Source organism: Gouania willdenowi, chromosome 24 (genome assembly GCF_900634775.1).
Source record: "Gouania willdenowi chromosome 24, fGouWil2.1, whole genome shotgun sequence".
In the NCBI taxonomy this organism is placed as follows: Eukaryota; Metazoa; Chordata; class Actinopteri; order Blenniiformes; family Gobiesocidae; genus Gouania; species Gouania willdenowi.
The window spans coordinates 24,875,313-24,894,006 of NC_041066.1; the positions used below are offsets into that span (position 1 = coordinate 24,875,313).

The following is an 18,694-nucleotide window of genomic DNA, read 5'->3' on the forward strand; positions in this document are numbered from 1 at the left end:
TTGGACCGTGTTGGACCGTGTTGGACCGTGTTGGACCATGTTGGACCGTGTTGGACCATGTTGGACCATGTTGGACCGTGTTGGACCATGTTGGACCGTGTTGGACCGTGGACCATGTTGGACCATGTTGGACCATGTTGGACCGTGTTGGACCATGTTGGACCGTGTTGGACCGTGTTGGACCGTGTTGGACCGTGGACCATGTTGGACCATGTTGGATCATGTTGGACCATGTTGGACCATGTTGGACCATGTTGGACCGTATTGGACCGTGTTGGACCATGTTGGACCATGTTGGACCATGTTGGACCGTATTGGACCGTGTTGGACCATGTTGGACCGTATTGGACCATGTTGGACCATGTTGGACCATGTTGGACCGTATTGGACCATGTTGGATCATGTTGGAACGCTTTAATCATCCTTCCCATTAGCACACGTTAGCTCTGCTCATCTGATTAACTCAGTCCAACTGTTGTTTGGCGAGGATTCATCACGTTGTTTGTTTTGGATTGAGGTCAGTGACCAGTGTGTCATAATGTGGATCAGAAACCAGAAGGTCTGAGGTTTACGACCCACAGTTGGTCCCATGAGTGATTCTCTTTTAGAACATTCACATAAATATGCATGAAAACACAGATAAGATGTAGTAGTGGCTCAGATAGACACTGTGACGCTGTGTTGAGTGTCAACACACACACACACACACACACACGCACACACACACACACACACACACACACACACACACACAGTTTGTGATGGAGCAGCTTGGTGAACTGGTCTCATTAGTGGGGCTGATGGGAGGTTTGCTGAGCTCTTCATTCTTCAGTGAAGGAGGGACTTGGTCTGAAAACAAACCTCTAGTTAGAAACGTAACCGTAATAACAGGTATAAACAAATGATTCTCCAAAGGTTTGTTAATCTCATAAAATTACAACTTTATTCTGAAATTATTATGATTTTAATCTCAAAATATTATGACTTTAATTTAAAAATATTACAAATTTAATATCAAATTATTATGATTTTAATCTCAAAATATTATGACAATAATCTAAGAATATTACAAATTTAATCTCAAAATATTACAACTTTATTTTTGAAATATTAAGACTTTAATCCGACTTTAATCTCAAAATGTTACAACTTTATTCTCTAAATGTTACGTCTTTAATCTCAAATTATTACGACTTGAATCTAAAAATATTACAAATTTAATCTCAAAATCATTAGTCTTTAATCTAAAAATATTACGACTTTATTCTAGAAATATTACGACTTTAATCTAGAAATATTACGACTGTTATCTCTAAATATTATTACTTTAATCTCAAAAATCACAACTTTATTCTCTAAATGTTACGTTTTTAATCTCAAAATATTATGACTTTAATCTCGAAAATGTTTTACTTTAATCTCTAAATATTGCAACTTTAATCTCGAAATATTATGACTTTAATATCATAAAATAATTAGTTTACCCTCAAAATATTACAACTTTAGTCTTGAAATATTTTTACTTTAATGTCATAAAATTAAGATTTTATTAAGACACGACTTTATTATCATAAAATTACAACTTTATTCTCGAAATATTACAATATTACGACTTTTATCTCGTAGTGCTCATATATATATATTTGTTTTTATTTCAATGTGATCCTCAGATCAGATACAATCACGTGTGTGGCCCCGCCCACTGGAAAAAGCTCAGAGAGAGAGCGCGTCAGTGGGCGTGTCTGCTGCTGGAGCTCCAACTGGAATCTTTCCTCCTGTCCTCCCAGTCCCAGTCCCACAGCAGCAGCATTAGTCCAGTCACAGCGTGGGGTTAGTTTAGTGTCAGACATGCACTTGTCTGACGCTCTACGTGCTCGTACCGTCCTGTGAACTCTTGGATGTGCGCGCTCTTTTACGCGCGGCGCGCTGAGGTTTTTACGCACAGAGATTGTGAGTCAGAAACTTTGGAGCTTCATTAGTTTGTTTCATCTGTGAGTCACGGTGGACTTTAACGATGGAGATCTTCCTCTACCTTCTCTCCTCCTTCGCGTTGAGCCGCGTCTGCTGCGGTCTGGGTTACCCGGAGAGCAGCGGCACCACGGGCCACCACACAGGCCACCACACGGGCCACAGGGCCGCCAGCAGACACAGGTACGGACCACAGCCCACTGATTGATTATCACTGAGAATAAGGCAGGTTTATATCAGCGCTGTCAAACACAGGGGACAAATATTAAATAGTTTATCTGAGTTTTGGTGGAAAAACACTAAAACATATAAATGATACATAAAGTTTATCATATGCCCACAATATTCAGGCAATAAGTGACAGATATCAGGCCCTGCAGGAAATTTCATTGATTTTGTGACTAATTATTATTTAATTTCGAGAAATTATGAGAAATAATTTCAGAAAAAATTGCATTCATGTGATAAAGTGTGGAAAAAATTGCGATCCTCCAAACATTGTGGAGTTTCATTGAACGTGTGTATTTAGAAGGACTGGGAGATTTACATCTACATTATTTGGTCATTTTCACAATAATTCATGTTTTTTATGTCTTTTTTAACTTTTTCCTGCGGGCCGAATTGGATGGTCTAAAGGGCCGAATTTGGTCCCCGAGCCTTGAGTTTGTGACATGTGGTTTAGAGGGTAAAACTTGTGCTTTAATCCTTTATTTTTACAATCTTTATAAACTTTGTATCAGGGGTGTCAAAACCTCATTGTAGTTCAGGGGCCAAATATGGACCAGTTGGACCTAAAGTGGGCCACAGACCATCACTGTTCTCTAGTTTACAATATCAGTCCCTGCTGGATCTTTACTTCACAACATATTGATTTTGTAACAAATTTTTGTGTCGTTTAGAGCAATGGTTCTCAACGTTGGGGTCATGAGCCACTAGGAGGGGGTCCCCAGATGCCTTCAAGAAACGATGAATATTTTTGGAACAATTTGAGCCCATTTTTGCTTATTTTTACCCTTTTTCTGCAACACATTAAATCCATATTTTAACCTGTTATCATCACTTTTTCTTGCATATTTTTGCTCTTTTTAATGTATTTTTGCAACATTTCCAGTTATTTTCAGCACTTATCATTTTTACCACTTTTACACCTAATGTCACATATGTTGACTTATTATTGTCACTTTTCAGTCGATCTCTTTTCACCAGATTTCATGATTATTTTTGCTAATTTAACCACATTCACCATTTGCCATACCCATTATTTGCCAATTTAAACTAATTGTTCCTACTTTTTAAAATGCATTTTACTAATGTGCAACTTTTAACCAATTTCTGTGGTTTTTAAAATCTAATTTCGCCACTTTTTCCACCATTTTTATTCACTTTGAACCATTTTATTAGTGATTAAAACCATGATTTCCATCTTTAAGATGACTATAATAATAATACGCCTCCAGGATTCTGAGGCGTGCAGGAAAGATTGTGGCCGACCCCTCCCACCCCGGTCATAAACTGTTTCAATCTCTCCCTTCTGGTAGGAGGTTTCGGTCCATCAGGACCAGAACCTCCAGACACAAAAACAGCTTCTTTCCCTCTGCCACCATCCACATGAACACACCCCAAGTCACCCACTGAACCCCCACCCCCCCCCCCCCCCCACCCGATCACCACCTCCACCAGCTTGATACCTGCTGCACTGTATATATATATTTATATTTATCCTATTTATCCTTTATTCTCTATCTATCCTTTATTTATCCCTCATCCTTTATATTTATCATTATTATTATTATTATTGTTGCTGGGTTGTTCTTTGTTGTGTTGTTTTTATTTCTTTTATTTCTTTTTGTTGCTTGTTTTTGTGCACCAACCACCAAGTCAAATTCCTTGTACTGTCCTCAAAACTGTACATGGCAAATAAAACATTTCTGATTCTGATTCTGATTCTGATTCTGATAATAAACGTTCCTGGATAACAGTGGATATTATTCAGATGAATAAATAAATGTGGTTATCACAGATTCATAGAACAATAGACCATCATTTTACTGACTTTATGGATGGACCCCAAAAATCTCTCCTTTATTCCCCCTTATCGATGGCTCTGGGGGTCCCCGCTCTCCGGGACCTTTATTTTGGGGGAAAGATTGAGAACCACTGCTGTACTCTAAATGGACTTTTACACAGTTTACCTAGAAAATATGGTCCTAGTAGTGATTAGTGCTTTTACTTTGAAGGGGCCCAGGATGGGAGGTGGTGATGGTGGTATTTGGGGGTGTGTGTGTGTGTGTGTGTGTGTGGGGGGGGGGGGGGGGGGGGGGGGGTGTATGTGTGATGATTCAGAGTCAGACACTAAGTGAAAGCAGTGATTCATTAAAGCAGGTTGGCTGCACCTCTGCACACAGGTGAACATTAGCAGCACTTTGTAATATTTATGAGTGAACTCTCACAGAGTGACCTGAAGGAAGCCTGAACTCCCACGGTGTCTGACCTTTGACCCCCCCCCCCCCCCCAAAAGCTGCCATTGCCTTTCCTTTTTAATGGAATCATTTTCATCCAAACGTACATTAACAGAGTCTCATAATTCAGCCTCAGACAGTGTTAAACGTGTGTGTTTACTGTGTGAACATGAGTACGTCAGTGTGTAGTGCATATGCTATGAGACAGTGTTAAAAAATAATGGCCATTCAGAGCAGTTATGATGTGGCGTTACACACACACACACACACACACACACACGATTTAAACAGATCACAACATATGGTCTGGATTTATCTGCATGCCTGCATGTGTTTTAACTTCACGTGTGTGTGTGTGTGTGTGTGTGTGTGCATGTGTGTGTGTGTTTATACAAGCAGGCCTTACTTCTGGAACCTTCTCTCCAGCACTCGGAGCTTTTATCAGTGTCCATCATTCTGCTGCTTCCTGAGCTCTGATTGGTTCCTCAGTGAGACGAGATAAAAGCTCTTCAACTCATTTTACTGATGGGACCAGTTTGTAAAATCATCTTTTATATAATTGATGATATTATTGAATATCTGTAATGGTAAGGGATTAGAAAAGTGAAAGTGAACAATAAAGTAAGCATTTACGCTGCCCCAAAAGTCAAATAAAGTAATAAAAGTAAAAATACAAAAAAAAAACAACAAATTTACACAATTTTTTTTTTTTTTTTTAAACTTACAGAAAATATGCACAAGACAATAAAAAAACACAAAATGATCCTCTGCCCATTTCTGATCTAAAGTAATGCAAACACGGGGTCTTTCCTTTTAGCTTCTAATCTTTTTTTTTTTTTTAAAGCTCATGTTTCAGCTGGTAGAGGGGTCGTCTACATATGTAACTGGGGGCCACATGTGGCTTCTTGTATGTCAAGAAGTTGGAAGGAATATAAAGCCCAACATAATACACAAAATAAAACCCACAAATCCACAGAGAATTAGACAAAGTACTCACAAAAAATACACAAAACACCAGACACAACATCCACTTATTCAAACAAAACGACTCCCAAAACACAAAAAAACAACCACACATTAAAGAATAGCTCCAAAGACACATAAAGTGTCAACAAAATCACACAAAATGACAAGAAAATACACAAAATTACACCAAAAATACCAAAACCACAGACCAAGACAAAAGAAGACAAACCTGTATTAATGCTCAGATCAGCCATAATATAATAATATAATGCTGACATGAATGTTGATAGTGTGGCCCCCACTGTGATAGAGTTGCCCTCTCTGTTCACACGTTTATGAAGATAAATTTAAAAACATGCATGTGAGGCTACGTTCAGAGTCATTCTGAGATTTAGTTTGAAAAAAACATTTAAAAAAAATTGAAAAGCAAAAAAAAGCAATGTTTCCATTTCAGGAAGTGAATTCCATATATTTTGTTTTGTTTTCTGGAATCACAGAAAATAGTCGGCCTTACGTTAGTCTGATGTATCGTTGGAATCAACTCTTTAATCTTTCATCTTTACTTATTGTATGTGTTTATTTGGAGAGAAGCTAAATTACTGCAGCGCTCTTTAAATAAACACATGAACTCAGTGAAGGTTCTGATTTACTTTCCAACCACTTCACACCAAATATCTGATGTTTGTTTTTGTTTATTCGTTAATTGAAACAAATAAACAAATAAAAATCAAGATTCTAATAAATTTAAGGACAGAGAAAATTATTAACAACCGTTAAACTACATAAAAAGGTACATCAACACAAATATTCATTACACCAACAACACAAAAAAAAAAAAAAAACATATGTACATAAAGATTGACAAAAAAAAACAATGATTTTAAAAATGCGTAAAGTTGACATGTTTTTGGCAATTTGTTCCATTAGTGAAAATCTCTTAAAAAGGCCGATATTCATAAATAGTTGTTATTTGAACGATTGGTAACAACCAATCAATAAAATCAATAAAAATCCACTATTAAAAGCATTAGCAACACATTTCATTATTATGGATTTGTTGAGTTGTTGGATTTATGACGTTTGATTCACCTGCAGAGATTTGTGTGTGTGAGCACTAGTGTTTGTGTGTGTGTGCGTACGAGTGTTTGTTTGTGCGTGCATGAGTGTTTGTGTGTGTGTGTACGAGTGTTTGTGTGCGCCTATGAATGTTTGTTTGTGCGGGCACTAATGTTTGTGTTTGTGTGTGTACAAGTGTTTGTGTGTGCGGGCACTAATGTTTGTGTATGTGTATGAGTGTTTGTTTGTGCACGCACAAGTGTTTGTGTGCGCGAACCATAAGTGTTTGTGTTTGTGTGCACTAGTGTTTGTGTGTGCGCGTGAGTGTTTGTGAGGCATCAATGAATTGATTAATTTATTGATCAATTAATCAGTTATGAACATAATCGTTAGTTGCAGCTCTACTACAGTCCATCAACAGCATCAGATAAAGTCCCACAGATAGAATGAAATGTATTTAGTGGTTTACTAACTATCAAAGCATTCAATCAGCCAGAAAAGAGTGGAGGACATAAAACATAATATATAAAGGGAGGAGGAGGAGGAGGAGGAGGAGGAGGAGGAGGAGGAGGAGGAGGAGGAGGAGGAGGTTGTATGTGAGCATAAAAGAGAGGAAAGGATGAGGGAGGAGCAACATGACAGACTGATGGGGAGGAAGAATGGGGGAGTGTTCAGGTTCTCCCTCTGAGCTACAGCCAATGGTCTGTGACAGAGCCAAGACACACACACACACACACACACACACACACACACGCACACACACACACACACACACACACACACACGAGGCGTTGGAGAAAAGAATGCAGTGGCCCGTGGCCGAACACTTTGCCCCTATGACATGTGTTTGAACTCATTTGATGTGTTTTGACAGATGTGTGAAAAATGTCTAAAGAGTCTTTGAATGACCTGAAGACGTGAAGGACACGTCTAACACCAAACCGTGCAGCCAGTAGCAAAGACATGTAGGGCTGGACGATATGGACAAAAACTCATATCTCAATATTGTTTCTCAAAATTGTAATACACGATACAAATCTTGATATTTTTAACTGAAAGTCTGACCACAAAGATATGGAATCAGAACAGTATCATAATGAATGAACTCTTGCAGGGTTTTTCACAAATGCACATGCTTTGTTTCACAAATATTATTTTGAGGCACACTTGTAATATAAATCCACAGATAATGCAAATTGCTGAATGTGCATTTACAAACCGCTCCTGTGCTGTGAAACTTCCGTGTATTTGTGAGAAAAATCTCTGCGGTGATTTTTGAGACTGCCCTGACGTCACGGGTCAACAAACGTCACCATTGGCTGATAAAACTGATTGACAGATTCATCAGCCAATCAGATGTGTTTGCTTTCAGCCAATCATATGGCTTCTTACATTTTCTCTACAGTTTTCACATATCAGTAGCTCTACAACTGGTTTATAGAATATATTGCCATTTTCATTTCAGGGAGTGAATTCTGTGTTTTCCAGTGCAACACGTGCACCAGATGTTGATTACTGTCACTGACTGTAACTGAGTCTGTGATAAAGTGCCGACCTGTGCTCACCAGCTGAAAATGATCCGTCTTCTTGTTCTGTTGATAATAATAAAGACTAAACATGTCCTAAAGTGGAACGTATATAAACGGTGTCATCTTCAGCACAGACCACCAGCATAGAAGGAATGTGTGGTTTTTAGTCATAAAAACAAGTGAATAGATGGTAATTAAAGCCACTCATTAAGACTGTAAAATAATAAATATCAAGTTGATCTTTGAAGGATGTTCATTGTGTTGTGACTAAACCTAAACTCTTTAAAGACACAGACTTTTGTCTGGTTACAGAATCCATCACAACACCTATATGTGACTACCATCATAAATGAGTGTTGTGACAAATTCTTTGCCATTAAAAAAAATAGGGATGCACCAAAATGAAAATTCTTGGCTGGACCCGGAAACCAAAAATTTGAAAACCAAGACCAAAAACTGAAATTAATTATACAAATTATAAATCCCATTGCATTTACTTTATTTAGTTAAAAATATCAAGATTAATATTGTATATAAATATCAACAATTTGAGAAACAATATTGAGGTATGAGTTTTGGTCCATATCGCCCAGCCCTAGATCCAAGTATAGATCTTTTCAACGTGGATCGAGTAAAGTCGTGATGAAGTCTCTGTGAAACGTGCCCATATTTTTGCTCCTTTTAATGTATTTTTGCTACATTTCTCCCATTTCTGACACTTCTACATCACATTTCAATGACTTTTCTACACATTTTTTCCACTTTCCAAACATGTTCATCACTTATAAACACTTTCTACCACTTTTACACCTAATGTCACATATATTGTCCCATTATTGTCACTTTTAACCTCTTTTCACCAGATTTCATGATTATTTTTTGCCAATTTAATCACATTCACAATTTCTCATCCCAATTATTTGCCAGTTTAAAGTAATTGTTCCTACTTTTTAAATTACTTTACCCAATCTCTAATGTACCTCTTACATTAGACATAGTTTTTCACTGAAAATGCTAGTAGGCAGGATTAGGGGGTACATGACTTCAGGTTAAATGTCTGAAGGGGTACAGGATAACAGTGTATTTGTTAAACACAAAGTGAAAAGACCAAACGGAGACAAAAACTCGTAATGGAAAAAACAAATCTTGAACAGGAGTAGATTTATACACTTGAACTCTGGAAATAGTGAGTGACTGAAGTAGAAAGCTGAATCCATCACGTCTGCACACTGTCTGCTTACCCTGTTACGTTTCTGAGAAAAAGAAACCTTACCTAGCTCCATCACACCCTACGCACACACACACACACACACACACACACACACACACACACACACACACACACACACACACACACACACACACACGCACACACACGCACACACACGCACACACGTGTATTGCCTTTATTGAATAAGCTGACATGTTGTGCTGCTACGATAAAAACACAAACTTCCTAAAGCAGAGTTTGTCTCAACACGTAATCAGAATAGATGTTTATGAATCCATGTGTTTTACTTTCACATGTAGTTTATTAACCCAAACTAGAGCTGGGCAATATGGACTAAAATGCATATCTCAATATTTGAACTTAAAATGTTTTTCTCAATATGGTTTTACAACAATAGTGTGTTAAATCACTAGAGAAAAAGGTCATTTTATTTGTTTTTATTAACTTAATCCTCACTATCAATGTTATTCACTTAATTATTTTGCACATTTGATTTTTCTTTTATTATTTTTTTCTTTTATCATGTTTGAATAAATTAAATCAACCAAATTAATCAATATCCACATTTTGTGCCATTTTTGGCTTTTTCTCTCATTAGAAACCAAATGTGTGAGTATAATCTAAGGATGTAACAATTCATCCATTAGACTGAAATATAGATAGATTTATATTCCTACAATCCAACTACATCGATCTGTGCTCGGCTAGTTGTCCTTCCTGATGACATTAATCAATCTAAAATCGTTTTAAAAGGTAATCAAACGATTGTATCGATACAAGTTTATACTACATGTGTGTATAAACTACATCGTGTGTGTATAAACTACGCCATGTGTGTATAAACTACATCGTGTATGTATAAACTACATCATGTGTATATAAACTACATCATGTGTGTGTAAACTACATGTGTGTATATAAACTACATCATGTGTGTATAAACTACATCATGTGTGTATAAACTACATCATGTGTGTATAAACTACATCATGTGTGTATAAACTACATCATGTGTATAAACTGAGTTTAGAATAAATATTTCCATGTAAACAAACACAAACTAAGGCGACTTTATTCTGCATTTCTTTCTGGTGTAAACATGGCCTTAAGCTGATGCTTTGGAGCGTTTCCCACAATGCACTGCTTTGTTGCTCAGCTCAGGCTAATCATTCAGAAATGTTGGCTTGTAATGAGAATGTAATAGGATTGTCTTTCACCAAACGCTGAGAATCATCCAGCCTCTCTGTAATAACAAAGTCTTTCTGTTGGAAAATGCAAATGTGGGAACAGACGATGATTCCCAGTCATTGTAATCTGATTACCACGGTTTCCTCAGTGCACGCCACGTATAAAAAGCCTTCTTTACTCTCCATAAACCACTAAAGGCCTGGACAAGTGAACCGTTAAACTTTTATACTTTCAGTTTATTTATTTCAGTCTCACAAAAACATATTCAAACATGAATCACAATATATATATAACAAGAAGCAAAACTGCTTCTATGTCAAACATAAATAACCTTTTCCAATAATTTACACAAAAGAAATGCAAGCATTCAACAAGTATATTTGAGTTGCATTTTTTCAAATAATGCAACAAAAATAAATAAAAAATAAAATTATATATATGTATATACATACACGTACTTTCTTTTATATACAACATTTAACAAAAACACAAACATATTTTTACTGCTTCACATAACTCTCTAAAATATATTGTGACATATTATATTTGAAATGAAATAGTGTCACTCGTTTTTATTTCCATATCAACATTATTCCATAATTTAATCCCTAGAACCGACAGATCTTAAAGTCTATTTATGTTCATTCTCTCATTACACGTTGACTTTTGAAAATATTACACTTATTATTTCTGCAGAATGTTTGACCTTTAGGAGCTTTTGTTCCATAAACTGTTATAAGTTATTTATAGATTCATATTTTTACATTTAAATATCCACAAAGCTGCTGCATTTGGACATTTTTTTTCTGTTTGTACTACAAAGAAACCTAAAACTCACTAAATTAAGATGTTTTGTTAATTTGTCCTGTAGTTTGTTTTATTTTTTTAACATCTACTTCAAACCCTGTGATTTTTTTATATTTGTAAAACCAAAAAATTGTTATTTACTTTATTTTTGTCAAATAGCTCCAAACATGTCTGGTTTCATTTGTTTTTTAAATGTGAAAAATGAAAGACTAAAGGAAATTACATAATTTAGTATTTTGGACAACAATGTTCTAAACTTTAAATTAATATTTGACATAACTACCTCATGTGCAGTTTAAACAACAAGTTTGTGTTGTTTCATGGATATTGTTCAATGTTTTATAATAAAATAAGTTTGGAACATTTAATGTGTTTAATGTCGGTTAGAAAACAATTGCTATCAGAGGCTCAGGCTTTTAAAAAGGTGGTGAACGTGATCGGCCCGAAAATTGCAATCAGTGCATTCCTACTATTTATTTATGGTTTTTAAACGTGGTTCCCAGAGTTCTACACAGTAGGTCATATACAGTATGACAGTATCAAAGTACAATACATGTAAACAAGGATCTGTAATTAAGTACATACTATTCAACATTAAAGACATCAGGAGGCACTTGTATGTTAGTGCAGCTGTAAATAGTGTCCAGGTAATAATAATGCGTACTATTAAAGAAAACTATTAAGGCTGCAACAACGAATTAATAAAAACCGACTATTAAAAGCGTTGGCAACGAATTTCATTGTTGATTCATTGCGTCGTGCGATTTATGTCACTGACGTAGAGACGTTTGATTCACCTGCACTGTGCACCCCGAGTGTTTGTGTGCGCACACACGACTGTTATGTGTGTACGCTCGATTGTTTGTGTGTGCGCGCGCACTATGAGTGTTTGTGTATGTGCACACACAAGTATTTGCATGTGTGCACGCACAAGTATTTGTGTGTGCGCGCCCGAGTGTTTGTGTGCGCGCCCGAGTGTTTGTGTGCATGCACGACTGTTTGTGTGCGCACCCACAACTGTTTGTGTGCGCACGCACAACTGTTTGTGTGTGCTCACCACGTGTTTGTGTGTGCGCGCGCACCATGAGTGTTTGTGTGTGTGTGTGTGTGTGTGCAGAGTGTTTGTGTGTGTGCGTGTACAGGTGTTTGTGTGTGAGAGACTTTTTTATTTCAGTGTAATCATCTTAAGCAGGGTTTAAATGTGTTTTATAAATTAACTGTTTTTATTAAAAAATCTGATTAATTGATTGATTATGAAAATAATAATTAGTTGCAGCTCTAGAAACTATGCTTTTAAGGGTCTGAAAAGACAAACCAGCGTGTCCCCATAAATGGCTAAAAGAGGTTTTTTAGAGCGCTGACGTATCGTATCCGTGCTATCGTAGCATCGTTCTCTGTTTATCTTTGTGACCTCAGGCTAAACAATCAGGAGAGGTTTACACAGTGATGGAGGAACACGTGTGTGTGTGCTGTGGTTCAGTGAAAGAATGTGTGTGTGTTTCTGAGTGGAATCGCTCAAGCACACTTGGGGTGTGTGTGTGTGTGTGTGTGTGTGTGTGTGTGTGTGTGTGTGTGTGTGTGTGTGTGTGTGTGTGTGGTGTGTGTGTGTGTGTGTGTGTGGTGTGTGTGTGTGTGTGTGTGTGTGTGTGTGTGTGTGTGTGTCACTATCTGTGTGCCTTTGGGCATGGCCTTACAAGGACGCGGTCAGGGGGTGCTTGACCTCAGGGTCAGAGTTCAAACATGAAGCCACGCCCCCACTGCCTTTCTTTAAGCTGAATAAAAGCTTCTTTAACAATAGTGAAGTGGTCATGTGATTTCATTGTTTTTACCTTAAATCTCAGCGCTCCTTTAGACGTTTAGACTCCAGGTCACTTTGTTCCTGAATATTCCAGTTCTGAACCTGGAATGTCCGACCACAGCTTCCTGCTTGGCTACAAAGTGTCTGCCTGTTTTAATGGAGATGAAGTTTATTGGGGAATAAAGCAGTGCTGAGGCAGGTGCAACGCTTTGTCCCACGCTGAGTTCTGAGCTTCTTAGAATGAAATAAAAGCGTGTATTGAAAGGCTGGTGCCTGATGAGATGAAAACCAGGTGGAGTTTTGCTCGTTCCGTTTGTTCAAAGTGTGTTAATGTAGTTCCAGCTTTTTCTTCATTTCTATCTGATTCTTCTCTGGAAACTTCATCCAAAGTGTTGGATTGTGACTAGAGAGACTTTGGACTGTTATTCCAAGGGTATAACAATGGCCAGTGTCGGCGGGGGTGCACGGTCCATCCCTAGGAAGCGAAAGCCCACTCTGTGCTGGGGGGCGCGGCGGTCTTGCCCTGTCTGACGCCACCCCGGATACCCTGCAGAGCTGTAAAGGGAACGATGGCCGTTAAACTTTACAAAGCAAACAATAAAACACATTTAGAGCCAAATTAAAGACTCGTCACTGCCTCTAAATTCATTGATACTGTATGTCATCTTTAAAATAGTTTGAGGGAATGTTGTATCCATTGGTCTGAGTTACTGAGGAACATCTTACCTCTTACTAAGATGTTTAACTTTGGAAACCTTCTCTGTTTAGACTTCACAGGCCTTCACTTTAACGTCTGGTTTACATTAGAAGAAAGAAGCTGTAAAAGCAACATGGAGTCAAAGAACAAACACGGCCTGTAAAAAGCTCTTTAACATCACTCAACAATCAGCAGCTACACAACGACGTGTTTACTCAGGTCCTGAAGACATGCTAGAATATCCACTTGGTCCTTGTCCTGTATTATTTTACAGTTATCTGTCACAACATGAAACCCACCTGCTCTGACCATGTGGTGTTAGCAGCTAATCCATTACGTTGGTAAAACCTCCACAGAGTTTGTATTAGTCACTCAATGGTTTTATGAACCAGAGATTATGGGAGATCAGCCAAAACATCAAAATGGTTGTTGAGTCTGTTTCTAAGGGTGCGTTCAGACCAACGGACCCTAGAGCGGTTCAAACATGAAAAGACAATCACATATAACATATAACACATAACATATAACACATATTACACATATAACATATAACACATAACATATAACACATATTACACATATAACATATAACACATATGACATGGGAGGACAGAAGTGGGAGAACTGCATGGGTCCAGGGGGGAGAGGAGGAAAGGATTGCCAGCCACTGGGGGGCGTGCGTGCAGCCATTTCACTCGCCATCCCTGTAGCTTGGGGGGAGAGAGAGTGGACAGAGGGTCAACGAGGCGTTGAAATATAATCCCTTCACTCTGTTTCTGAAAATAGTCAAATGACGTGTGACGACCTTGAATTGATCTACATCAGATACAAAGTTCCAGGTGGCAGTGGGGGGAGAGGATGTGGGGGGAGGGGGGGGGGGGGCGGAGCATCTTTCTGCATAACACCAGGTGATAGATGAGACAGCCTCGGGGAGACGAGGCTGGCTTTGGGAGCCAAAAGTTTTTGATTCAGGCTACCTCAGTTCTGATATTCTTGAGTCCCTGGACTGAATTAACCAGTAGGCTGAACATTCAACTTCTCCAAGTTAGATTCAATTTCACGTAAACGATCTAAAAGTATCTCCTGCTTGCTTTTGAGATCATTCATCACATTATTCTGAGTGTTGAAAGTCCTGCTCCATACTTCAGAAATGACGGGCAGCCTTCCCAAAACAGCTGCCAACGTAATACAGACTTTGCGATGGATCAGAAAGCTGCCAGCTCCAATCAGCAGCATACCTGCTACCATAATTCCAATCATGTAGACGTCCTCCACGTCTTCCACGGAAAGTATCGACAGACACACAACTCGCCACTTGTTCTAAGGGTCCAGTGTATATCCAACTGCAAACTTCCCGCTTGGACACGCGGGCTCACCACTGCCCGATCTGCTGTGATAGTCCTCCTCGTTTGGTCTGATAGTCCTCCTCGTTTGGTCTGATAGTCCTCCTCGTTGGGTCCGTGTGAACACAAACCAAGTCTAGAGTAAATCAAACAGGAGAATTCTAGAGTGATTTTTTTCTGTGGGTCTCAGAGCGTTTCCAATCAAAGTCTAGAGTGATTAGGTTCACTGTGAACACAACCGCTCTCGGAGCGGATCAAACACAGGAAGTATCAGAGATGACGTAGAGCGCACGGCAATGTGGGTGATCAGGAGAATTGGTGTGGGCCCAAACCAGGGCTTTAAAACCACCAGTAGAAGGTCAACATGCAAACGAAAATATAAAATGACACAGAAATGATGTGAAATGGGCGTCACTACATTTGTGTTTTTGGAGTTATGATTACTTATCTTAGTCTAACATGTGTTTTTTTTTTTTTTTTTTTTACTGGGGCTGGAATTAAAGCATAAATAAACTTCGGGAACAGGAAAAGATGAAAACGACACAGGAAGTGGTGTGTTTTTCATTGTGTTTGTGTTGAAAACATAAAAGTAACAAATGTCAGTAAGCTTTAAATGACTAAAAAATAAATGAATAAATTAAAGCCCTTATCACAACATCTGCCTGAAAAATATTTGGCCTTTAAAACAGCTTCCACTAGCCCTGAAGCTAACTAGCAACGTTGCTTATCTGCATCCGACTGTGTGAACCATCGGTGAAACATTTCACCCCAAAAACAGGAAAACCATTCATTTCTTTGACCCTGTTTTGACTTGATGAAATTATTTTCGATATCATCCAACTGTCAGTAAGCCTTTGTGTGACAGCAGGACGTTGCTGTTTGTTCTCCACTGTCACACACCCAGGGTGACCCCAGATTTAGTCTGTGTTCCAATTGAAATGAATTCACTTTAACAGAGCAGCATCCTTCACCTCTTAAACACAGCATTGTACTCCAGCCCTTCCTCTCTGCACTTTATCATCTGTTCTCATGGAAACATTCAGAGAATACACGTTTTCACTGATAGGAAGTGGAAGCCTTTATATAACGTGACGTCCTCCATCTGCTGCTGATAGAGTGAGAAACAAACACACCCCACTGTGTGTGTAATGATCTGCTTTAATCTGCTCTGTTATTGTCATGATTCATTGTTTTTTACCAAGGGTGGAAACGTTATTGTTTATTCTTTGTCTAATATTTCTCATAAAAAAAGAGTTTTGGAAGTGAGTGGATTTGAGTGATTTCCCACGTAGAAATATTTATAGAAACTGTTATTATAGATAGATCACCCTCAAAGTAACATCCTAACACATTGGCTTGTTTGCATTAAACTAATATTATAATTTTTTTAGTAGTGGGACTAGGTTAAAAAAAGTAATCTAATTATTTTATACTTTGTAATTAATTAATCTAAATTAGTGGCTTAACAATAGCTATGTTTGCATTACCCTCGGAATCTAAATATCTCAATAAAAACTGTTATAAGGAGGTTCTGAGTGTTCGTTTTCCTGCGCCAAAGATTTCACGGGAGTTACAAGGCTCCTCCCCAAAACAACGTTCAATGGAAACACTTTCAAAGCACAATTACACTTTGTCGTTTAGATACCAAAGTAGAGCTGGGCCATATGGACCAAAGTTCATATCTCAATTTATTTTCTCAAAATGGCGATGTACGATATAATACTCAATATTTTTAACTGAATAAAGTCTGACCAGAAAGATAATTCTGGGTTAAATTTGCAAAGAGCTGCATAATATGTTTCACTATTGGCTTTTTCTCCTGTAAGGGACAGCACGTGTGAGTGAGTTCTGTCGTGTGGCTTGTTTAGATGAAGGGTTGGGTTAGAATCAGAATCAGAAATTCATCTAACTTTACATGTTGTTCTAAAAAAGTAGCAAAAACAGTGATTTCTAAAAAGACTATTTTAACACAAAATAAGCTATAAAATAAAATTATATCATTATAAGTATTTTTCTATAGAAAAGTCGATATATCTTGAATCGTGATATATTGTCCAGGCTTAGTGCGTTTGTGTGTGTGTGTGTGTGTGTGTGTGTGTGTGTGTGTGTGTGTGTTTGTGCGTGTGCGTGTGCGTGTGTGTGTGTGTGTGTGTGTGTGGCTGGTAAAGTGTTTACACTCATTTAAAGAAGCCAAGCCTATTTATGGCACTTTCATCTCAGCAAATTGTTTTTCCATCGCGGTTATTAAAGGATTAATGTGTGGAATGCTGACATTCGTGCACGTTTAGGAGAAAGAGGGAGCGAGCGCAGGGCCCAAATGTTTGTGAGGTGTCACACATGCAGTGGAAAGAACTGAACCCCAGATGAACAACGCACTAGTGTTTAGTTTGAGACGCACACGCCCACTCGCACAAACACACGTGCACACAAACGCACACACACTTAAACAAGTTTTTCTGTCAGAAAATATTCAAGAGTCGAACTAACAGAGCAGAAAGAGCCCCCCAAAGTAAACACAATGAATGAGTACAAAAAAAACACACACAGTTCCTTTGTTGTTCACTGTGTTAATGCTCTGATTGATCATTATTGTTAATGCTGACATGGATGTTGATCATGTGGCCCCCAGATCAGATACAATCATGTTTGTGGCCCCTGCTGTGATATAAAGTGTTTAGGATTATGTGTTTAAACTTTAGGGGCCTGTACTATGAAGCTGGATGTGACTGGTGTGTGTTCTCTGTACAGACTACAACAAAAAATCTCATTTCACCTCCTTTAACACCATTTTTGGTCACTTTGAACCATTTTATTAGTGATTAAAACCATGATTTCCATCTTTAAGATGGCTATAATAATAATAATAAACGTTCCTGGATAACAGTGGATATTATTCAGATGAATAAATAAATGTGGTTATCACAGATTCATAGAATAGACCCATCATTTACTGACTTTATGGATGGACCCCAACAATCTCCCCTTTATTCCCCCTTATAGATGGTCCTGTCTCCACATGACTGTTCTTCAATGTTCATGTCTGTGTTCAACCACCTTCAGCTGCAGTGGGGGTCCCTGGTTGAGGTTGAGAACCATCTTTAATGTTTTTCTCTCAGTGGAAAAGAAGCTAAGCTAGCATTAGCTATGGCAGAAATAAGGTTGGAAAACCTCATGAATTTGCTTTATTGGCTCTAAAAGCTAGCTAGCTAGCTGTTTGTGATTAGCTTACCACATGTACAATAGAGGTAGTAATTGCATTTTTCAGTTACAGTTACCATTCGTCGCATACTTCACATACTGTAGGTGTGTGAACTGTTTCTGATGGGATGTGTGCTGTTTTTATGTTATAGATCACATATGGACATCAAAGTGAAATGTAGCATAGCTCCTGTGTTAGCTGCTAAAGAGACGTGTCCTATTGTCTGTACGCTCTGTGGTGAAAGATGGAGAATCAATTAACATTGTGTGTACAGTTAAATGCCAAGTGAGAGGCGTAATGGTGAGTTAATGTGTGTACTGGATGTGTCAGAGGTGAAAATATGAGAGCACTTTGTTTGAATGAAACTCAGCAGCTGTTTTCCATCTGCGTCGTTGATCTGTTTACTGAGCTGACAGACATTGATCATGATGTTAGCGACGCATTAGCTTAGCG

At 38.2% G+C, this 18,694-nt stretch overlaps 1 protein-coding gene across 3 annotated transcripts in view; it reads left to right on the forward strand.

Moving 5' to 3' along the window:
* The window catches only part of emilin1a (elastin microfibril interfacer 1a), a 67,515-nt gene that overhangs the window by 20,719 nt on the left and 28,102 nt on the right, over nucleotides 1-18,694 (forward strand). For 2 of the 3 annotated variants that reach the window (XM_028439488.1, XM_028439489.1), the window contains exon 1: nucleotides 1,802-2,151. The exons of the other annotated variant lie outside the window; for it this stretch is intronic. In XM_028439488.1, the coding sequence (XP_028295289.1) occupies nucleotides 2,015-2,151 (137 nt within the window). In that variant the 5' untranslated portion in view covers nucleotides 1,802-2,014. Of the gene's footprint in view, nucleotides 1-1,801; nucleotides 2,152-18,694 lie in introns of those variants that run through there. 3 annotated transcript variants of the gene reach the window in all.